Source organism: Dysidea avara, chromosome 11 (assembly GCF_963678975.1).
Source record: "Dysidea avara chromosome 11, odDysAvar1.4, whole genome shotgun sequence".
Lineage (NCBI taxonomy): Eukaryota > Metazoa > Porifera > Demospongiae > Dictyoceratida > Dysideidae > Dysidea > Dysidea avara.
The window spans coordinates 20,981,413-21,005,292 of NC_089282.1; the positions used below are offsets into that span (position 1 = coordinate 20,981,413).

At 38.2% G+C, this 23,880-nt stretch overlaps 3 protein-coding genes across 3 annotated transcripts in view; all 3 read right to left on the reverse strand.

The window, feature by feature from the left end:
- LOC136238717 (uncharacterized) overlaps window positions 1-7,303 on the reverse strand; it is a 27,634-nt gene extending 20,331 nt beyond the window's left edge. The window contains exon 1 of the mRNA XM_066029279.1: window positions 7,235-7,303. Coding sequence (XP_065885351.1) covers window positions 7,235-7,271 — 37 coding nt within the window. The 5' untranslated portion in view covers window positions 7,272-7,303. The remainder of the gene's footprint in view (window positions 1-7,234) is intronic.
- A 2,156-nt stretch (window positions 7,304-9,459) lies between these two features.
- Window positions 9,460-12,514, reverse strand: LOC136237770 (uncharacterized). The gene is made up of 8 exons (XM_066027985.1): window positions 12,464-12,514; window positions 11,964-12,021; window positions 11,885-11,914; window positions 11,766-11,837; window positions 11,464-11,544; window positions 10,292-10,465; window positions 10,145-10,234; window positions 9,460-10,099 (listed from the first exon to the last, which is right to left on the reverse strand). The coding sequence occupies exons 1-8, from the start codon at window positions 12,512-12,514 to the stop codon at window positions 9,642-9,644; spliced, it is 1,014 nt and encodes a 337-aa protein (XP_065884057.1). The 3' UTR covers window positions 9,460-9,641.
- A 110-nt stretch (window positions 12,515-12,624) lies between these two features.
- Window positions 12,625-23,139, reverse strand: LOC136238716 (uncharacterized). Its single transcript, XM_066029278.1, has 4 exons — window positions 22,970-23,139; window positions 21,689-21,904; window positions 12,857-13,239; window positions 12,625-12,803 (listed from the first exon to the last, which is right to left on the reverse strand). The coding sequence occupies exons 1-4, from the start codon at window positions 23,001-23,003 to the stop codon at window positions 12,687-12,689; spliced, it is 750 nt and encodes a 249-aa protein (XP_065885350.1). The 5' UTR covers window positions 23,004-23,139; the 3' UTR covers window positions 12,625-12,686.
- Between the last annotated feature and the right edge of the window lie 741 nt (window positions 23,140-23,880).

Genomic DNA, 23,880 nt, shown 5'->3' on the forward strand with positions numbered 1-23,880 from the left:
AAAGTACTGAAATGTTGTCGCTAGGTGACCGGTCAAAGATTGAAAAAAGGTTCTTAGCCACAGGTCAAAACAAAATTTCGGCTGGTCAAGACTTTGACTGCAGTCACAGATCTCCCTACAGTGCGCACCTACATGACACCCCTTTGTATGTGCCATTGACTCTGTGACAAGCCCACCAAGCTGGATCTGTTTTATATACAAATGATAGATATCCCCTGGAAGGATTGCAAAACATCCACATAGGCACCAGGTTGGTGAGTGCAAAATACCATCAGATGATTTTGTGATCATAGCCAATGCTGGCTGGCTTATAGTTGTAAACAACTAGGGTCACCATGAGGTGCTGACTGACATAAACACCATTCTCTCTTCTCTCTCTCTCTCCCCCCTCGTACCCTTATCAAATACCAGCCCACACGTCCACCTCCACATGCACCCCCCAGTGTACTGGCACTGTGAGTCCAGTGAACGACTTGTAATCTCTAGAAGGCTCATAGGTGAAGGTGAAAGCACACAGCACACAAAAAGCAAAGCCTTTAGCTACCATGCTTGCACAGTCACAACAGCCCAGTGAACCAACATTGGGACACCTGTGCGCCAACTCAGGTGTTGTGAGTTCTAGCATAGATATACAGACAAGTATTCGGGATTGGAATCATCCGGTTTTTCATGCTGGATTGTTGTTACCGGAAGTAGCAATATCTTCGAATTTATCACACAGAAGGCTAGTTCTACTCTTGTGACTACTTCCTAAAACATTAATAGTTAGTTGCCATGCATTATAAGTCTGGTTCCTTTGATAATGGTGGCTACATATCGGCCAGCCGCATCGAGAGAGACGCACCTACAAACTAGGCCCTACCGCTAATTAACCACCCCCTTTCGCAAGGAAGGCCTTACCAACAACTAAACAAACACTCTCACATATTGACATTTTACAGAAATGATACGTGAATGGCATATTTCACTATCCCGCCCTTTTCGAAGAGGGTAATAATGATCCGGTGAATGCGTCTGTATTGCAGTCAATGGGCTCACATGAGATGATTCCAATCCTGGGTACTTGTCTGTATATCTATGGTTCTAGGGAAGGACTTGCAACCCATAGGAGGCTGTGCCATGTTTCACAGGTAAAGGTATGGGCCTTCAAAGTATAACCTGGACCAATATTCATTATGTAAGAACAGTTGGTATTTGCTTCGCTGGTTAAACAGCTAGGTAGACTGAGTAAATTTTCTTGCTCAAGACAACAACAATAGCCACTGGGCATCACTGGGTATTGAATCAGGAACCTTTTGATTACTGGGCCAGAACTCTAATCACTTGGCTATGCCCCCCACCCACCCACCCACCCACACACACACACACACACACACACACACACACACACACACACACACACACACACACACACACACACACACACAAAGCAAAGCACAACCTACGACAGGCGTGCAAAACACAGCTACATGTATTGCTGTCTAGCGAACCAACACTGGGATTCCTGTAGGCACTTGAGCCTTGCACAGGAAAATCTTCCTGGGGCAAGGCTAGTAACCCATAGGAGGAATGTCAAGGTCTCGCTGTGAGAGGTCATGGAGCCCAAAGTTCCACAATGATCCTGACATTGCTAAACGAGACAAGACAGTTGAACACCTGGTACCCAGCTGGTAGGACTGCTTCTCCAGGCCACCAGGTCCCCAATATATAGTTGGGTAGACTGGAGCAATGTGAATAAAGTGTTTAATGAAGTGTTTAGTTATGCCAAACACTTCATTAAACACTTTAGTTATGCCAATTTAAAGTGTTCAGTTAGTTAATGAAGTGTTTAGTTATGCCAATTTGGTGCTGTTGTCTAACAACAACAGCACCAAATTGGCTTAACTGGGCATCGAACCTGGAACCTTTTGATTATCAGTAACCACTCAGCTATGCTGCCTTACGCACGCACGCACACACACACACACACACACACACACACACACACACACACACACAAATACAAATGCCAAGTAATGGCCACAGTTATACCTGGTCATCTGCACACTTTTATGAATAAGTACAGGAAAATCCCAGGAATAGCATCCCACAAGAAGTAATACCATGTTTCAGAGGTAAATGTGTGGACACCAGATATCTATGTAACCTGAGCCTGTCTCATTACCACATGTATGTGCATGGAGACACACAATAACTCACTCACTACTTCCACATTTACAGTGAAGTTATCGCTTCCACGCTCATTCTCAGCAGTTATGGTATAATATCCTGATCCATCTGATTGTTACACATTTATTAGTGTTAAATTATTACACATTGTATTGGATAGTGTGGGACACTCTCCAGTAGTTATCACGTAGTGTGGAAGCGGCCATCCATATCGTCTGGTCCATTTAGGATATCCCTCCTTGAGTGGAATATCTGAACGAATTACACACGAAAAAGTGCAATTGTATCCAACTAGTATTTCTACAAGTTCATGGAAGTTCACTGTTGTGATAACGGGTGGATCATCAAACGACAAGTTTTTTTGAGGATGTGCCGACAACTCTCCAAACTTGTCTCCAAATGCCGAAAAACTATGTAAAATTTATTTATTTATTTATTTTTATTTATTTTTTTTATGATCAATATCACAAACAAAAAAAAAAACGCTATGTTAATGTCCGAACTAAGGCTGGAGATGCCCCTAGTGCACAGCCAGGTCAATCATCAAGGGGTCGGGGAGATGTCCAGGTGAAGAGCGGCAATCACGCAAACACAAAACAGCTGAGCGCATCAAAGGAACACCAATATGGCATCGAAGCCAGAAAAGTGTGTGACTGTAGGGCTTTCCCTGGCGGGTGGCAATGCAAGAAGCCAACCTCTTAAGGACAACACCAGCAGTTGGTATAACATACTAATATACTATTAGTATGTAATACATATTATTAGTATCAAGACACACGGTAGTGTGTCGTGCGGCCCAAGAAGCCAGCGCGTAACACCCGTGAGTATATTGACAGGAAGAAAGAAAACGCAATTTTCGCACCTCCGTAGCTCTGTGCTGCCTTGATGAAACAAGACGATTTTTGCTGTGCACACTCCCTCCACCTACAGGACTCCACATTCAAAAGTTGAGCGAAATCGCTTCAAGCGTTACCGAGATATGCGACTTCAAAATTTGGCTTAGTTTCTTTGTTTTTTTTTTCTTCTTATTTTTCTTCCTCTTTTCGCACACTTACACAAACTGCTATAAAACGCGAACGCCTTGAAATTTGGCACACTGAAGGGGGGTATAAAGGCGCATCTCGGTACCAACTTTGGCTGGAATACGATAAACAGGCAAAGAGTTATGAGCGATTATTCACGACAAATAACACCAATATGTTGTCACGCCTACAGGGTAAACCGCGTATGGGAAGAAGCTGAAAATCGGTGGGTGAGTAGGTTAACTATTGAACCTCAATCCTTTTGTGGTTTGAAAGAAATCGAGCTTAAAACCAGGAAGATACAACGAAAAAACCAACAGTGTGTAACAATTACGCAATCGAGATTAGCTAATAAAGAAACGACTGCTTGCCACGCCTACCAGATAAACCGCTTGGGGTAATGCTTTGAAAATCGTTGTACAGATGGAGTAATCATCTTAGAAAGGCTCATCAATGGTGTAGAAGAATCAGACTTAAAGCCACGGAGTTATAACACGAAATCCAACTTGGTGCAGCAAGTGCGAGATCGAGATACTCTAATAGAGCAGTCATCCTAATAGAGCAGTCACTTTGAAGAGAATTCAAGAGATCAGCTGGAAACAAGTAACCTGTATAGAGATCAGCTACAAACAAGTCACCCTGTAGAGAGATCAGCTACAAACAATTCACCCTGTAAGAGATGAGCTAGAAGAAGTTACCTTGTAGGGAGTTCATGCAACTATGGAAAGAGATAGTTCAGCTAGAAGAAATCACCTTGTACAGTTCAGCTACAAAGAAACCACCCTGTAGAGAGTTCAGCTACAAATAAATTGCCCAGTAGAGAGATCAATAGAAGAAGTTACCTTGTAGAGAGTTCAGCTACAAAGAAACCATCATGTAGAGAGTTCAGCTACAAACAAATCTCCCTGTAGAGAGATCAGCTAGAAGAAGTTACCTTGTAGAGAGTTCAGCTACAAAGAAACCATCATGTGGAGAGCAAACAAATCATCTGTAGAGAGTTCAGCTCAAAAAAATCTCCCTGTAGAGAGATCAACTAGAAGAAGTTTCCTTGTAGAGAGTTCAGCTTCAAACAAATCACCCTGTAGAAAGATCAGCTAGAAGAAGTCACCTTGTAGAGAGTTCAGTTACAAAGAAACCACCATGTAGAGAATTCAGCTACAAACTAGTGACCCTGTAGAGACATCAACTAGAAGAAGTTACCTTGTAGAGAATTCAGCTACAAAGAAACCATTCTGTAAAGAATTTAGCTGCAAACAAATCACCTGTACAGAATTCAGCTACAAACAAATCTCCCTGTAGAGAGATCAGCTAGAAGAAGTTATCTTGTAGAGAGTTCAGCTACAAAGAAACCATCATTTAGAGAGTTCAGCTTCAAGTAAATCACCTGTAGAGAGTTCAGCTACAAACAAATCTCCATGTAGAGAGATCAGCTAGAAGAAGTTACCTTGTAGAGAGTTCAGCTACAAACAAATCACCCTGTAGAAAGATCAGCTAGAAGAAGTCACCTTGTAGAAAGTTCAGTTACAAAGAAACTACCATGTAGAGCATTCAGCTACAAACTAGTGACCTTGTAGAGACATCAGCTAGAAAAGTTACCTTGTAGAGAGTTCAGCTACAAAGAAACCATTCTGTAAAGAGCTCAGCTGCAAACAAATCACCTATACAGAATTCAGCTACAAACAAATCACCCTGTATAGAGATCAGCTAGAAGAAATTACCTAGTAGATAGTTCAGCTACAAACAAATCACCCTGTAGAAAGATAAGTTAGAAGAAGTTACCTTGTAGAGAGTTCAGCTACAAAGAAACCATTCTGTAAAGAGCTCAGCTGCAAACAAATCACCTGTACAGAATTCAGCTACAAACAAATCACCCTGTAGAGAGATCAGCTAGAAGAAATTACCTAGTAGATAGTTCAGCTACAAACAAATCACCCTGTAGAAAGATAAGTTAGAAGAAGTTACCTTGTAGAGAGTTCAGCTACAAAGAAACCATTTTGTAAAGAGCTCAGCTGCAAACAAATCAACTGTACAGAATTCAGCTACAAACAAATCACCCTGTAGAGAGATCAGCTAGAAGAAGTTACCTTGTAGATAGTTCAGCTACAAACAAATCTCCCTCTAGAGAGATCAGCTAGAAGAAATTACCTTGTAGAGAGTTCAGCTACAAAGAAACCACCATGTAGAGAGTTTAGCTGCAAAGAAATCACCCTGTAGAAAATTCAGCCAAAAACAAATTGCCCTGTAGAAGATCAGTTAGAAGAAGTTACCTTTTAGAGAGTTCAGCTACAAAGAAACCATTCTGTAAAGAGCTCAGCTGCAAACAAATCGCCTGTACAGAATTCAGCTACAAACAAATTACCCTGTAGAGAGATCAGCTAGAAGAAGTTACCTTGTAGATCGTTCAGCTACAAACAATTCACCCTGTAGAGAGAGCATCTAGAAGAGTCATCTTGTAGAGTGTTCAGTTAAAAAGAAACCACCGTGGAGATTTCTGTAATAAATATACGTGTTATATATATAATTTGTACATTTACTGATAAAATATTTAAAGTATATCTACTTCATCTTTTCTTCTTCCTGTGGTAAAGAAAAAAAGATAGGTTAAAAAAGTCCCAAAGCCGGCTATAGGCCAGCTTTGGGGTATACAAATACAAAAAGAAATGAAATCTAATCCAAAACAGCCAAGCTGTAAAAAAAGTGTGCGGCCCTCAAAAAGGCTATGGTGAAAAAAGATGTGAAATCCAAGGTGGCGGCCAAGAAATGGCTGTGATGGTAGGTTAATAGTAAAAATTTTAATAATGACAATTCAGGTGTATTTTGTGCCAAGACCAAGCGGCACAAAAATTCACCTGAATTGTCGTTATTAAAATTTTTACCATTAACCTACCATCACAGCCATTTCTTGGCCGCCACCTTGGATTTCACATCTTTTTTCACCATAGCCTTTTTGAGGGCCGCACACTTTTTTTACAGCTTGGCTGTTTTGGATTAGATATACTATTAGTAGACATTCCAGCCCAATTTTTAAATTTTGGAAAAATGGGTTTTTTATATACTCAATAGATAGAGTATTGATAGCCGATCTCAGAAATATATAGTTTGTTGGGTTGGAATTAGCTACTTTGGCATGCACAGTGCTTAAAAACTGAAAAAAGGTACATTTTTTCTCCAGGGCTCCCCATACATTTTAAAGGGAAATATGGCACAATTGAATCAGGAAGCCATCTAGCAATCTGGACTGTCTTGAAACTGCAGTTGCTTTTAGCTGCAAGTTTGTACATGTAATGAGAATAACTTCCGATCATATCGGATCTCAGCGATCTTTATATGCTTTGTGGTGAGCAGATATGTTTCACCTACTGCAGACTTCTCAATACAATGGTGTATATTTATAGGTGAGTGGCTATCTCAAGTAAGTAAAAACACCAAGTTAACAACTTATAAAGGTAAACAACTACAGTGGAGGTGCCACAATGATGCAACAATACTTGAGGTGGAGTTGTGGTTTCAATTATGGCATTGTTATACAGACTTTGAAGTGGTTTATACTTTTGAGCTGATGACACAACCATCAGAAAATTGCTCTGGAGCTGAAAATCGCTAACCCGAGCGAAGTAACTACGCACTTTAAAGTAAGCACCAGTGACTACCTTCCACCCGACAGTACGTTTTTAAAAGTTTTAAAGTATTCGGCATACATTGCATGGCTTGAAAAGATTACAAAACAACACAAAACTTACTTATATGTAACGTGCACGATAAAACTAAGATTTTCATGATGATCAACGTGTGGACAAACCCCACAGCGATTCTCATCCTCATTGGAGCTCGGACGACGGAGCAATCCCAAGTTTAAACACGAGTTGTTATTTTGTGCCAGGGTTCTATTGGGGAATATACGGAGAATTTTTTAATTAAAAAATCTCGGATACTGGAATGCCTACTATTAGTATAACATATTACGGCGATAACATACTATGTACAAATACTACGAGAACAGAGAGTAAAGGCGGTATATAGAATATGATATAACATTGACTTACGAACGACAAATGCAAACACCTCGCCCAACTCCATCATGGTCTTCGTCGGGTACTCGACTCCTACGTAAGATTAATTTTATTAACCACATGAATTAAAATTCCACCTGAAATTCCCAGCACGTGGTTTGGTTCAGATTTGCAAATAAATTTCTGATGTACAGTCATGTACCTATTTGTATTTGTATTTTAAGGATAAAGACTTATGCCTGTACATCCATAAACATTATGTAGCTACATTGCTATTCTAATTACTATACTGTAATGTCTGTCCAGGAGTGTTTTAAAATCATTGACAGAGGAAGAATCAACAATAGATTGGGGTAACCAATTCCAGTCATTGATTACTCTATAAAAATTAGATATTGTATATGAATTAGCGTGATGCTTGAATAATTTCTTTGTGTGACCTCTTGTTGCAGTAGAAGTAGATGGGGTAAATAAATGATTATCTATGTGAGAATTTGGTACAAGTAGATCAAATCACCCCTTCGTCTACGATGTTGTAAAGATGGTAGGTTTAGATGTCTTAATCTGTCGTAGTATGATAAATGGCTGATAGATGGAATCATTCTGGTTGCTTTACGCTGTAGTCTTTCAAGGTTTTGATTGTCAAGTGTGTAAGAAGGTCTCCATATGACATTGTTATATTCAAATTGGGCCAACAATTAAGGTTTATATGGCATCAGAGTCTTTACACTCAAATGATAATATGATAGGCCTGTTGACTACTGTGTCTGTGTGAATATGAAATTTTAATTTTGAGTCAATTTGTATGCCAATATATATATCTTGAATGTTATCCAATGGATTCCTGCTATAGTATAATTGCTGGTGTATGGAGCATTGCCAATAAGTAAGACCTTGCATTTTAATATATAAAAAGATAATAACCAACGTTTTGACCAGTCAAGCAAGATATTTATCATTTTGCAGTACAAGGCAGTCTCAAGAAGAACGGCCGATAGTGTAATAGAGCTTTATATCATCTACAAACATCAGTAACTGACTGGAGACAAGTGACGGCAGTTCATTAACATATAGAGAAAACAATAACATACCAAGTATGGAGCCCTGTGGGACTTTGCTGGACACCTGTACCCAAGATGACAAAAAACCATTAATTTTGACATATTGACATCGACCTGTAAGAAAACTTTTGAACCAGCTCAAAGGTTGACTGTTCATTCCATATGCTTGAAGTTTCAATAAAAGTCCGGTATGTGGGATGCTGTCAAATGCTAATAAACCAGTAGAGAGATGTTCATCGAGTGATAAGGTCCAATCATTAATTTTAAAGCATGTAGTAGTTGAGTGAAACATGACCTTCTAGGATGTAGTTATTGGTAAGTTAGCACTGTCTTGATTGTAGTGTAAAGTGATAAAGTGACTGAACAAATCACTAGGTCACAGTTAGCTAACTACATGTCTAATGTTTGGGTGTTGTTAATATTGTAAAGCTAGCCAATCTCATACATGCAATTTCATGATCACAAGCTGCAACTGAATTAAAGCTTCTGTAAATCCATTTTCTTTACAAATAGTTAAATGCAAGGACTCTTATATGATTGGTTATAGGTAAAATGACCGCTGTGAACACACCCAGGTCAAAAGCTTGTAGGAATCTTAATGATCAAGCAAAATTCTTATAATTGCAACATTTGTTGAAGGAAAATAGTCCTTTCCTTGCACAAATCTTGCAAGATTTTCATCTTTCATATTTTTACCTGGGAATAATCTACAAGTTTAAGTAGATGAGGTGTCAAAGTAGCCAGACATCCCATCAGCATCTGTATATTGCAAGCTATAAGGTAATGGGACACATTATTTTATTATGTACACCAGTGGCGGAGGAAGTAGTTGATATGAGGGGGGGCTCTGCTGAGCTGACCCAGACTTATTTCTATAGTTTGGTAAGGTGAGACCAAAAAAAAAAAAAAAAAAAAAAAGGTCACAACCAACTCACAAGAGCTTTCCATCTCACCAGCTACCATTTCTAGTTGATAAACTACATAAAAATCCTTACATAGCTCGCTACACACTGACTACTTTATTAGAGTGACTGCTCTATTAGAGTATCTCGATCTTTGTCACGGTTTTCAGCCCCACTCCAAGAAAGATAATTTCATTCTGAGGGGGGGCTAAGCCCCCCCTCAGCAGACCTAGGGGGGGCTTTAGCCTCCTAGCCCCCCCCCCTTTCCGCCGCCTATGATGTACACTAAAAAGAGAATAATATATGTATAGCATTTAACATAACACATTTTAGAGTTATTGTAATATGTATCTTAGATTAGAATTGTCTAATTTAGCTGCAAGTTCTTTTGTAGTGGTTTTTAAGTGTAGCTGTCTCCATTGTTCCAGTACCATGGTAACAGATTAAGTATTATCTGTCATACTTATTCTGATTTGTTCAATGATGTGAGTCACTAATCCCTAGCACACTAGCTAGCTCCTCCCACTTTTCTGCAGGACAATTTGCAGTGATAACAGCAAACATATTATCTAACACATCTGGCCGCTGATTAGTTAGCATTGCCTTAGGCAATTGTTTACGCACTGGACAAACGAATATTAAGTTATGCAATTTCATTGCACATATTAGTTTAGATGTTATATCTTTGTGTCCTGAATGTGCTGTCTCCTCATTTAGACAACACAATAACTTCTGAAGGACTCCATTTCCTTTGTGCTTTAGAAGCTGCAGAAGTTTTTGGGCCCTTTTTGAAGAAGGAATATTGTGAGATTGACAATCAAACAATTCATCGTTAGTTAACAGGCCATGTTTCAGCAAATAAGGTGGCAATGTATCCAAATTAATTAATGTAGTGAATTTCACGGCTACATCATTGAGAACTTTATTTGTGGTATCTAAAAATAAACAATAATTATTTTATTCAACTAATATTATAATACCGAATTCTGTGGTGGGAGCAACTAAAGTATCTTGACTGACATTAATGGTTTTAGCTGGCTCTTCTGAGATTGGTACTTCTCTTTCACTATCTGTAGTATAGAAACAAAAGTATGATAAACATTTCAATTATAATAATATATACAGACCAATTGGTTTAGAAGTCGACAAACACTTTATAAGTGGTTGAGCAGCTCTAACAGTCACATTTCCATTGGTGACTACATCATCAGCATTAGTACCAGGTTCTTCTAGATCTTGTGCAGTTGCTCTACCATCTATACTAGAAGGAGTTGAGACTGTATTGGGTGGATTAGCTGACTCTATAGGGATGGAGTGGCAGTGATCATGACAACTAAATCAAGTGAGAACAGTGCAGTGAAAGTAAGGTTGCTAGTAGAGATCATTTAACAAAGGGAGATCATCCCCTGACATGTCATGGATTTTTTTTCTCCTTTCTCCACCTTTTCAAACACACTTTATGCAACAACTTTAAACAGGCTGTAGGACCAGGTGTCATACAGACCTTCAGTAGTTGTGCTCAGTAAAGCCTTAATAAATAAATTAATAAACAAAAAATGTAAGGTAATCCCTATACTTTAGTCATGCTATAGCTATGTATTTACTCTGGCTAAATTTGGCATGCATACATTATGCTGAAGTTTCAGGAAGAATAAGAATCACAGCATAGGGACCAAACATTAAAATTAGCAACATTCATGCTCTAAGCTTTAATAATTTGTAATGTGTGGTAAGTACCGGGCTTGATGGGAATTGAGAGTAGGCAGGTGGTATGCTCAATTTTTTTGTTACATTTCAAGCAGCACTCAATAATCAAGGCTATTATTATGCTTTCATAATGGCATAGGCTATCTGTTGTTTTTTTAGAATGTACCAAGTCTCAATTGACTGTAAGTGACTGCTCTATTAGAGTAGCTATCTTGATCCAAGGAAAAGTTAAAGTAATTCTTTTTCATGATTCCCCCTTCACAGGTTCAGTAATAATGAGTCAATATGGCATTCTTTACATTGAGTAGGGTTTTGACAGCCTGTATTCACAGGTTTTATATAACCTTAGGCTTCTCAGTGGCAAATATGATTAACCCCTGCTGGTGAGAAGCAAAGATTGTTTAGAGTACACTTAAAGATACCACTGTAGTGGTTCCTCAAGCATGTGTCTGGACTATACATGTTGCTGGGGTTCAAGACTGGGTCTGGAATTTTTCTGCATTCAGTAGGATTCTGACATGATAAATTGACTCCACACAGGTCTATAGTGCCGATAATAGTAGGATAGCTAATATGATGACTTGTACTTCACCATTTTGAACTTGTGGTGGCTTCTTGCTCCCATCAATTTCCAAAGTATCTATTTCTCGACTAACTTTAAGTGAATCATTTTCTGGCAAATACACACATAGTATATGTATACTTGTACATGAGTTTGGAACATGCCAAATTTAAATGGTCTACTAGAAAATGGTGTAACGTATAGTAATTATGTTTTGACAAACAAAAAAACTGCCTTGATTCATTGCAGCACTTATTCAGTACCAACTTTAAAATCACATAATTTATCAAATGCACTGCAATATTGTGCATTTTACAGTACAAATTGCTTACCACTGCCTTTAGGCTCCACAATATTCTGCAGAGAATTACTTTGCTCTAGTGCTCCGGAAGATGTTGTTTCACCTAATAGAATAAATAAACTAGTGTCCATTTGATTCTACTAGGGGTACTTAGAGATAATGAGTTACTCTCTAGAATTCCTATGGATATAATTACATGAAAATAACAAGGAGAAAACATCTTGACCACCTGGTAGACTCCTGTAAGCGTTCGAACGTAAATCAGATGGCTGCAGGTTCAAGGCCACCTAGGTCCAGTCATGGATTTTTTCTCCTTTCTCCAACTGTACAAACATACCTTAAGTAGCTAAAGTCTTTGAGCAGGCTGTGGGACCAGGTGCCCTACAGACCTTCAGCACTTGTGCTGTAAAGCATTAATAAATAAATAAATAAATGAATAATCAGCAAGTATTACTATAGATGTTGATGTACCATTTAATAAAGGTCTTGTCTCATCATCATTATCTTGTTCTTGAATAGTTGGGTTTGTATCATGCTTTCCTTTTCTCTTACAGTAACAACAACAGCAACAAATCAACAGCATTATGATCAGTGCAAAATATAAACCCGTTACTATTCCTGTCACTAGTACTGTTAGAATTATCTCCCACCTTATAGTTGGTGAATGTCTAGACCCTATTGTAATTGATCAAGGCTTAATCATTCATTATGCAGTACATCGATGCTTACCTGTAACAACTCTGAGGCATGTACCTGCAGAACTAGATCTGAACATTTCATTTCCATATATCAATGACTCATTATATTCACACCAACAAGTGTATGTTCCACCAATATAATGATTCACATTTGATATGTTCAATGTTGATCTAACCTGATCAAGCTGATCAATGTTATACTCAGTAATTATTGTGTGTTAATGGCGTACCATTCACACTCCACATTGTAATGGTTATGTTTGGATCAGAACTAGCATTGTATGTACATGAGAATTTGGTAGAATGGCTTGCAGTAAGGTTCTCACAAGCGCTGTCAGGGAACTCAACAATTGTGGGAGTCCTGTACACTCCTAAATAAGCAGTATATACAACATGTGACATCAAAACATTATAGCATTCTTACTAATCGAGCTATGCCCTGAATTGTAGTGTGTCCAATCATCTGACCGGACAGCTGCACTTTCAACTCAATGTCTGATGTAGCAAGTGTTATTGGTCCCACAGAAATAGAAACATTGAAGTAGCAACAACTTATGTTAGTAACAGGACATTCATTATCAACTGTAACATTGTACCCACTGGATGGTGTATCATCTGGTGTAATGTATTTGTACTTCTTATTGTTTGCAGTCATAACACCATACATTGCTCCAAGGCTGTCAAGGTTATAGTCTCCTTTATAGGTGGCAGTAACAGTCACAGTTTGTCCTTCAACTGCTCTGATGTTTGGAGGAGGAGGGTTTAACAGTGGAGGAAGTTCAGTGGCATTCAGACAAGGATGAGGATCTGTAAAATAAATAGTAATAAGCAAATGACAGGGAAAAGAATTATGTAACAGCGATGTCTCTGTATGTCTACAATTTATACACATACTCATCATATAATATGGAGAATAGCAGCATTTTTGTAATCTGTATTGTGGTAACACATCTCATGCTCAAAACAATGTATTCATAATCCGGTTACTTTAAGATTATTATTGCAAGTTCATGTATGCTCCTGTTGGTTCTCTACAGCATGTAGAAGGCCAAAGGCCAGGGTGTAGAGAAAACTTGAGCTGCACTTCTCTGAAAACCACAGGACAAACTGTTCAAGTGGTAAATCACCCGATTCACGTACAGTAGGTCATGGGTTTGAATCCAAAATGGCTGAACATTTGTTTTTCTAAACCATTTTGTGCACACCTTTTAAAACTCAACTCGTATTGATTTGGGATTAGTGAAATCAGGAGCTTATGAGGTGCCACCTTCAGCGGCTCATAAGCTCCTGGTGAAATTGAACGCCAGTCACCTAACAATTCAAATATTGTTACAATCCAAACGTTCTTTTACAGAGCATTGAAGGCACTGGTGTATGAAGATTTACTGAAAAGTTGAGCTATATTAATTCTTGTCAAAACCATTGTCCCACAGACAAACAACTGTGGTGGTTTTAACAACTAACCCAGGTTTGATTCCTGCCTAGATCACTTTCAGAACCTTTAATGTACCTTTGTGTTTTCTGTGCACAGTTTTTTATCCACTTATAATTTTATGTTCACATGCAGATTTTCAGCACTGGCACATAGATCATAGGAACTCTTAAAGCACTTTTACTAGTAGGGCATGCTAGTGCAGGCAAATTGTCAACATATTTGTACATCTGTGTGTTTCTCCTGTGTGGTATATTAGAGTAGGTAAATTCTTTTCACAAGTTTGTACTTGAAGTTTAAGCTTCTTTGCTACACAATTACACTATCCAGAATATTTGTATCAATGTTTTAAGTATTACTGACATGCAAAACTGTAATATCACAGTGTAATTAATGAGGCCTTGTTCATATTTGCCACATTCTACAGGGCAACTTTTGAAACTTTGCTTGCCTATTGCAAATTGTGTTGGCAAAATTCAAGTTATCTCAATTTATTTAAATTCAACATCCATCTGTCTTTAAGCGTTTTCTTGTTTTTAATGCTGGATTTGAACAGTAAGACTATTCTGTAAAAGCGAATTTCGTGTATGTAGCAGTATGTTGTATGACAGTAGTGAAATTATTATGAATGCAAAATAGCACGTAATATAAACTAGCACTATTAAGTTTAAAGGGTTCCAGTTATAAAAGATAGTGAAACAAGATATGGTAGCTTATGTGGGAATCAATACTTTATTCTTAAATTAATTGCAGTACTTTATTGACTTTTTTTTGCTATAGCTATGATATACATATGTGGCTGTGACAGCTTTAATAGAGTATGTTAATCTTGCTGCCAAACTATGCAGTAGATTAAAGGGCGTGGCTCAACACCATGTCTTGTTTTCTGCAGCTAAAGTGTATAGTTGATTGCAGCTAGATCATTAATGGGCATGGTCACCCAGCTGTAATCATTAAAGGTGTGGCAGCATGATTGTTTACGGTCATGGTCCCATATTGTAGAAACCCACAATTTAAAATTTCTTTGGTAATAAGATTATAAAAACATTTTGCAACTTACATAAGTGCATTATAATTACAGTTATATGTATTTACCCCTCTTACTGTAGCTTAAGCACGTAAATCAAATGGCTGCAGGTTCGAGGCTGCCCAGGTCCAGTCATGGATTTTTTTCCTTTGTGCACATTTTCAAACATGCTTTATGTAAAACCTTTAAACAAGCTGTAGGACCAGACGTCTTCAGCACTTGCGCTGAAGTCCTAATAAATAAATAAAAACAGAGTTTTGTAGCATCTAAATATGCTCCTCTAAGGAAAGTGTCGGTATGGAAAAGTAATGTCTTGGTATAGTTTCTTTACAAGAAGAACATGATTGTATAATTGAAGATAAAAGGAAAGGCAAAGTGCAGAAAGCAGACACTTATTGGAACTAGAAAAGGCATAATATGTCACAAAGTGGGTTTGTCATTATTGCAGACTTGTGCTGCTTTGTTTGGCCTCTAGCCTTGTGACTGTAATACAGGCTGGTAAGCAGACCAAAAATTGGTTTTGGAATCCAAAAAAATGACATTCGGCTATTTTCTTGTTTTTCAGACACCATTTCAGGTTCTACATGACCTTTAACTTACTAACAACAAAAGAAATGAATTTTTATATAATTTTATTGTAGCATACTGATATCTGCATGCCTTATAGTGCAGGACTTGCCCTATTTGTGAGATACACACTTACACAGTATAATCTATAAACAAACAATGACCTTATTCATTCTGTCTATGTTTTGGTGTTGGAATTAATAGTCCAAACTTTTACCTAAGCTCAAACAAAAACAGACCACAGGCCCCAATAGTGGAGTCATTCATAGTTTTGAGGCCTATTTTATCTCGTTATATATATATATATATATATATATATATAGGGAGTTTTTTTGAAATACTTGTTTCAATACTGACTAAAGATGGGGTTAGTATAAGTTGGAACACCATATTTGCTGTGTTAGTCCTATATAAATTAGTGGCAAAAAAGTTAATTCCTCCAAAACATTGAAAACTCTAGTCACACAACACCATATTTATATGTCCCATACTGTAGTAGTACCCAACCCTATACCATCCTGTTGTTGAAGCAATTAAAGCACACAGCTGCAGGCGCAAACTGTCTGCATTGTGCATGTGCTTACACAGTGATACCTGCCCTACTATACAGGTTGTACATCTTTGTTAATATATACTTCAGCAGCAATAAATCAACAGAGCATCACAGTTGTACTGTGATGTGTGCATGCCAATGTATACCAATTATGCTTAAACATAGGTGCAGTTATTCTGGATAGCTAGTGCAAGTGTATAGCAAACACAATACAGACAAATTTGTGAAAAAGTCACCTACTCTAATGGGACACACAGAACAAACAAATGGATGAGCACATTTACAATATTTTTTGCTTGCCCTAGCATGCCCTTCTCACAAATATGTTCTAAGAGTCCCTGCAGTCTATTCCTACTGAAAATAAAAACTGTGCATAAAATGGGTAACATAAAGGAAAAAAGTGCAGTCAATGAGAAATGTTGTGACCTAGGCAGAGATCAATTCCACTGTTACTCACTTGAACCTGGTGTTGGCATAAAACATCAAGGCTGTTTGTCTGTGGTTTTGACAGGAATGTAGCTCAACTTTCAGTGAGTCTTCCCTGTACTAGTGCCTTCAGCATGCTGTAAAGAACAAATGAAAGCATTGCACCTGCCTTACATGTAGAACAGCTTAAGATCCAAGCTTGCCCCTCTACAGTGACACATGCATGCATATATCATCACTCTTCTTCTACAGAACGTTTCTCTTGACACTTCTGTAAATTCTACGATCATTTCCACATTAGCATCTCAAATTAATGTAACCAATAGTACGTACTTCCCAGTCCTTGCTCACACCATACAGTTTACAGTCCCTATCTCTCGACTACCTAGATTAAACTATTAACAAGCACTAGCAGGCAACAAAGACTAAACCCTTAATAGCAGAACCACTCAACGTCTCTCCCAGATGCTCTATCCCTTCAGTTTTCTTGTTACACAGCTATGCGAATTTCAAGACTTGGCCCTCTAGCTGCTCTTCTTTCTGTTCCTGGTTCTCCTCCAATCCAATGAGACCTGACTGGCCTTCTTCCCAGTCGCCTTGCATCTTGTCTGATCTCCTTCTAGGGAGAAATCTAACTCCAGGACTCTCAGCTACACTCAGTTGTTTAGCCTCTTCACCCAGAGAGTTCTCTGGACATCTTCAGTGACTGTCCTTTAAAATGCACACTTGAACTTCTAGCTGTCACAACAACTTCAGCACTGTTCCTATCTTGGTGGGACCTCCAATGTAACGGGCTGGGGTGAACTGTCACAGCAGAAGTTCTTGAACTATTCTTATTAACGCAATCTCCACATGCATGCGTACAAATACACATTATACAGCTAGCCCACAGCTCTGTTTTACATGATAATTAATGCATTGGGAACCAAACATTATTAATGCTCTATATTGTTGTGTAGCATGCATGTTGAAAGTGCTTTTAAGTACTTGATTCTTTGTATGGCTAGTAAACTTTTAGCTCATAGTACCTTGGCATGCAAAACACATATTGATTGACACAGGATTTTAGCGAAATTAAATGCCCACCATCTGGCAACTCCGTAGCAAATCAGTATGTACTTTTGTTTGTGTTTGTAGAGCAATGAAGGCACTGGTGTAGGGAAGTATCACTGGAAAGTTAAGCTACATTCCTGTTAAAATCACAGACAAAACAACTGTGGCGATTTGTACACCTTCCTTAACACATAACCAACTTGGGTTTGATCCCTGCCTAGATCATAACTTTTTTTTCACTTTTGGGACCTTTTTATGCACTTTTTTGTTCTATCTGGTCTTCATCCACAAATTCAGATTTTCAGCACTGGCACATAACTGCCTTACATCATAAGGACTCTTATAGCACTTTTGTGGTAGGGCAGGCGAATTGCCAACATATTTACCCATGCATCTGTGTGTTGGTTCAGTGTACATGAGTTCTATTATAGTAGGTAAAAGCTTCTTTCACACTTACAGAGTATGTTTAAGTACATAGGTGTGCACTGACATGACATGGTCCTTAGCTTACATAATTATACATTCTAATTTAACTAATCGTGCATGTTCACATTGTTTGAGTTTTAAAAAGGTGTGCACAAAAAGGTAAGAAAAATGTGTCAAAATGTGAATTCGAACCCACACCCTCCTACATGCTAGTTAAGTGTTCTACCATTTGAACAGTTTATGCTGTGGTTTTTAAAGGAGTGCAGTTCAATTTTTCTCTACACCTTGGCCTTCTATGTGCTGTAGAGGCACCTGTGATCTTGTGATAATAATCTTACAGTACAGTAGCTGGATGATGAGTGCTTTGTTATTAACACTGATTGTGTAGAATCTCGCCACGTTTGGTGAGTAAGCGGTGTAATGGTCAGATGGATAGATGGCTTTTCAGCTTTATTAAATGATATGGTAGTACTATTTAAGTTCAAAATTTCCCACGCTGCCCACAATTCTGCCTTTAAAATAATCTTAGAGACATTTTACGTGACGAAAATCACCTTTACAGAATAGTACCAGTTCATATAATATATAATACAGCATAAAACACTTACAGGTGGCCAGATATAGAGTTTTAAAAAAGATCGCCAAAACTCAAATTTTAGTCTCACTACCTCACCACAGTCGCAAGGCTAGAGGCCAAACAAAGCAGCGCACAGCCACCATTTTTGCCACAATGTCACCAGTGGGATGTGCCTTTTGGGGTTCCGATGAGTGTAGGCCTCTGCTCCTTGTCTTTTGTTTTATCTTCAATCAGGCTGCTAGTCTTCTTCTTTATCCAACGAGTCCATATCGAGGCATTGATTTTCTGTATCAACACTTTCTTTCAGCAGCATATTTAGATGCCACAGAATTATACCAAAGCTGCATTTCAGAAGCACTTCAGTTCCGGCACTACTATGGAAGAGATATACTAGCTAGATATCTGCAACTTTGTGATCAGGATCCTGTTCGCGATAGGTTCGTGATTATACCCATCAAATAAAGATCAATATAAGTGGACTAATAGTGATAGAGTAGGAGACCACATGCACTTCTTAACAGTCTAGCTATTTACTTATCAGTAAACAAGACGACCTCACCCCAGCCCTTATTGGTCTAGCTAGCTGCACACCCCTTGGCTGACTCGAGATATACTCTAATACAACAATCACTCTAATACAACAGTCATGTAAGATATTCTAATAGAACAGTCACAAGTTGCATTGTAGCTAGCTGTGCTACAACAAAAAAAATCTAAACAAACTAGTGTTTTTAAAAAATGTTAGTATGAAGTAGGGATCTATGCAATAAAAAGTAGTTTGAGCAAGAGATGAATGATGCATGCTATTACAGCGTAACTTGATGGAAAGTCTCTACTTTGGCACATTAAGCCAAATTATTAGTTTCTCATCCTCCTGTACTCAAAATACCAGTGCAGGAGGGTGGATTTTTATTTTATTTTTTACTAACTAGATAGCTAAACTAGCTAGCTAAAATGACTCAAAATGCAATTTTCTTAGACTGCTCTAGCAAGGTACCAACTATAAAAGGTGCTAATTGACCTCCCTTAGCCACCAGAGGTAAGAAAAACGGCGATGCGGGTGCACATGAGAAACTAATAATTAAGTTTATGTGGCCTTAGCTATAATAATTATTTTGTTCAGTGCCAAAGTAGTGACTTGCCCATGAAGCTATGCTGTAATAGCACAATGGCAGTTCCAGGATGGGGCAAATGCCCCCCTAGCCATATATAGCTAGCTACAGCTTTGATTAAAATACTGAACTTTATGTCAGGCCAAGATCAATTTATAACTATTCACATAGCATTTATTGTTACAAATTCACCTAAAATCAAAATGAATTAGTCAAACTAGCTGTAAAATTATCACTAAGCACTTCCGTGCGTACTAAACGCCTCTAAAATAATTATCGTGTTGCTGCTTTAAAAGACATTAATAGCCTTTTAAACAGCTTTTAAGACTTCGCAACCATCTGAAAAGGCCAAAATGGCAAAATAAATATTGAGATACTACTAAGAGTGTGCTTTTTTGCCGCTTCAAAAATGCAGCAACTAACAAGAGAATCTGGGTCTCCCCAAACTCGGGTCTCCCCAACCACTTACAACTTAGCCTGTTTGTGTCTCTCCCCTTGCCAGCTCCTGCATCTGCCCCTGTAGCATGCATTATTCATCTCTTGTTTCACTACTTGTTATTGCAGAGATCCCTACTTCATTTTAAAGTTAACAATTTAAAAAATACTAGTATATATATGGTACCGCTCTAATGTAACGTCGTCGCATCAAGCGATTAAAAAATGAGCTAAAGCGTGGCACCTGTTTCACTTGTGAGTATTCATCCCATTTCATTTGGGATGAATACTTACAAGCAAAACAGGTGCCACTCCCTTTAATTAGCTCATTTTTTAATTGCTCGTACTTGCATGAGATGACATTACATTTAAGTGATACCGTAGATTATGTGGTTGTCGTCTTCACATAAGGAAACCATATTGAGGTGTTAATTTTCTGCATCAACACTTTTGAGTGTATTTAGAAGCCACAACACTATTTGAATCCCTTTATATTAGCGACTGTATTAAAGTGGAATAGATAGCTACATATAACTTATTAAAGTTTACGTGTAGCTGCACTTATACAATGATTACATAGATTAACTATGCCTCCTAAATAATCAACACATGCTGTCTTGCTCTTAACCCTAGAGCACACTGTGACCACACCCCTTTATGATCTAGCCAAATAAACTTAATTATTAGTTTATCATTCCCACCTGCACCGCTGTTTTTCTTATCACATCAATGATTTTTAGTACCATTGGTGACTGAATGCAGCCATTAAGCACCTTGTAAAGTTGGCGGTATAAAATTATCTAAGAAAATTTCATGTGAGCTATAAAAATTCAGCTATTGTGTAGCAGGAAAGTTTGGCTGGGGGAATCTTTATTGAATTTGCCATGGTAGAATTTTAGTGAGAAAATTCTAATACAGATTCGTATTGGATGAAGGATTTAGTGGATTTTAGTTTGGCGAAACACTGCTCATTCACAAAATTCAACAAACTTCCTACTGTACAGTATCTAGCTAAAAAAATTACCCATCCACACTACTATTTTAATGAAAAACTAATTAAGTTTACGTGGCCTAAGCTATGTTTTGCTTTAGAAAACTAGACGTGACAAACCACACCCCTTAATATATAATATTATTGTATAACTCACTCAAGACAATCAAGAAGATCCTAATAACATTGCTATGCTATGGCAAAAATAATTAACTAGTACATTTAAAAATTTATTTTAAAATGAAGTAATAAAAAGTGGTGAAACAAGAGATGAATGATGGTATATAGCTATTATAACATACCTGGGAAAATCTCTACTATGGCACTGAAATGATGATAGTATACATTTTATAAAACATCCCAATGTAGGGATTTTCCCACATAGCTATGTTGTGACAACTACACTACTTCTAATCATGGGAAATTTTAAAATGGTACTATAACATGTTTCATACAATTCCGTTCTGTGGAATAGTGTGTGTGTGTGTGTGTGTGTGTGTGTGTGTGTGTGTGTGTGTGTGTGTGTGTGTGTGTGTGTGTGTGTGTGTGTGTGTGTGTGTGTGTGTGTGTGTGTGTGTGTGTGTGTGTGTGTGTGTGTGTGTGTGTGTGTGTGTGTGTGTGATATAAGATTACCCAAAGATTTGCCATTTAACTTACTCATCACAAGCACATAGACAGTAAAGTTATTACTTCCACACTCATTCTCAGCAGTTATGGTATAGTATCCTGTTCCATCTGATTGTGACACATTTATTAGTGTTAGATTACTACATGCTGTATTGGATAGTGTGGGACATTCTCCTGTAGTTTTCACGTGATCCGGAAAAGGTTCTGGTTTGGTCCATTTAGGATACCCCTCCTTAAGTAGAGTGTCTGAATAAATTATACAAGAAAAGGTACGATTGGATCCAACTAGTATAGTTACGTATTGATGAAAGTTATCAGGTATAATTACGGGGGCATTGCACTTAACCTCCGTTAGAAAGGTCGCTGCCACACCCACTGAATACGTGGCCGTACCAGGGGCGGATCCGGGGGGGGGGGCTTTGGGGGCTGAAGCCCCCCCCCTTCATATTTAGGCTTTACTTGATCAATATGCTGAGTATTATAATGAAATTTTGTCTTAGCATAATTGTATGATCACTAATAATACAAATACTCATAAAACCACCTTATAAACATCTTTTCAAGGTATTATCAGTGGATTTATGCTAAAGTTTATGCAACAAGGACTCGAATCAGCATTGGAGGTGTACAAGATCGAGATACTCTAATAGAGCAGTCAGCTAACTACTCTAATAGAACATTCACTGGAAACATGTTATGGAATTTTTCCAAATCTACCTGCACCTATGCATACAATGAAGTGCATTGGTCTGTTTAAAGGGCTTCATTCATCTACTTGTGTAGTTAATATGTATGGCGATACTTAATTCAGGTACACAATTTCCATTGAAAATGCTCTCAGATTCAATCTTGTATTGTTCAAATTTTCCACTTTCAACATTGTTATTCTAACATGCAGTGCTGTGCAATTGTGAGAGGGGTGCATCATGTACTTGGTTGTCTGTAACCTACCCAAACTTTTCCATTAGCAAAATGCTTCAGAGAGCCATACCTACAATCTAAAGGCAGTAGATCTTTATAAAATATCTACAGGCAGAAAATATTATGAATTTTATGTGGAAATGTCTCCAAATTGCAATATTTTAGCATCTATTTTTCAAAATTTTTCCTGGGGGAGCATGCCCCCAGACCCTCCTAGTTCCAGCATGCTTTGCATGCTGGGAAGTGTGCTTCACACATCTCTACCCAAGAGATTAGTACCTTGAGTTAGCCTCCCCCCTTGTATAAATCCTAGATCCGCCCCTGCGTACTGACAACTGAAAATGGAAACACATCAGTGTACAAAACGTAGACTACGTCTTTAAAACTCACTAAACGCTATCATAATATTCTGAAACCGAGTCATATTACTTTAAAATCTCCCGTAAACTGTCCAGTTCGTTTTCCTCCCACGCAAGCTCCCACGTGATTTGGTACTCCCACTAGCTACCAGTATGGGCTTTAAATGGAATCCAAAACAGATAAAAAGATTGGGATGTCTTACATTTTAGATATATGGCTGAAGTTGCCTGATATGTCTAGCTTCCATTTTGGATGCCCATATGCACTCTATCAGATGAATTTGTCAAGCAGGTTTGGTATGCCGACGCTACCCGCTTGTAGTCTCGCGGCGCCCGACCGTGAGACTACACAGCTTGTGGACATTTAGCCGATGTTCGACGCTGGTGGAATCGTCTTGTTTCTACTGGCTCCAACTATGGTTATGATTATACAATTGGAAGGCAGCAAAATGCTGATTTACATCCAATGAAAAAAAAGGAGATATATATATATATAAGTGGTTTGGGGATATTTACAGATAACTAGCTAGCTAGATTGTGTGCATTTATTACAAAGTCTTTGTCATAGCATAAAGAAGGTAGATTGTTCCATTCTTTAATAGTTCTGTAAAAATAATTCATTTGGTATTTGGTGGTGTTGGCTGCTGGCATGGTTATTTTCCTAATCCGTCTAAAACTTGCTTGACTTGATTGTGAAGCCTTCCGAGTCACTGTGATACTAACTGCAGTCTCAATTTTTCATGGTTCAGGTGTCTTAATCACTGCAGAAGGAAAGCGCCACTTAGGAGCTGCTTTAGGCACAGCTTCTTTTGTTTCATTTGTTAGTCAAGAAGTTTCTGTTTGGAAGCGCCACAGTGAATTAGAAGTTTTTACTGATATCAGTATCTGTGACGCAACCACATGCAGTTTATGCTGCTTTTTACATAGTCATGGTATTATCAG

Coding starts and splice junctions, on each gene's coding strand:
- LOC136237770 (XM_066027985.1), bottom strand. CDS start 12,514: ATGAAATGTTCAGATCTAGTTCTGCAGGTACATGCCTCAGAGTTGTTA. Junction 12,022..12,463: donor ATGCCTCAGAGTTGTTACAG/GTAAGCATCGAT, acceptor GACTGGACCTAG/GTGGCCTTGAACCTGCAGCC. Junction 10,235..10,291: donor GTCGACTTCTAAACCAATTG/GTCTGTATATAT, acceptor TCTATACTACAG/ATAGTGAAAGAGAAGTACCA.
- LOC136238716 (XM_066029278.1), bottom strand. CDS start 23,003: ATGACTCGGTTTCAGAATATTATGATAGCGTTTA. Junction 21,905..22,969: donor GAATATTATGATAGCGTTTA/GTGAGTTTTAAA, acceptor TAATTTATTCAG/ACACTCTACTTAAGGAGGGG. Junction 13,240..21,688: donor TGTCTATGTGCTTGTGATGA/GTAAGTTAAATG, acceptor TTTATTTTACAG/ATCCTCATCCTTGTCTGAAT.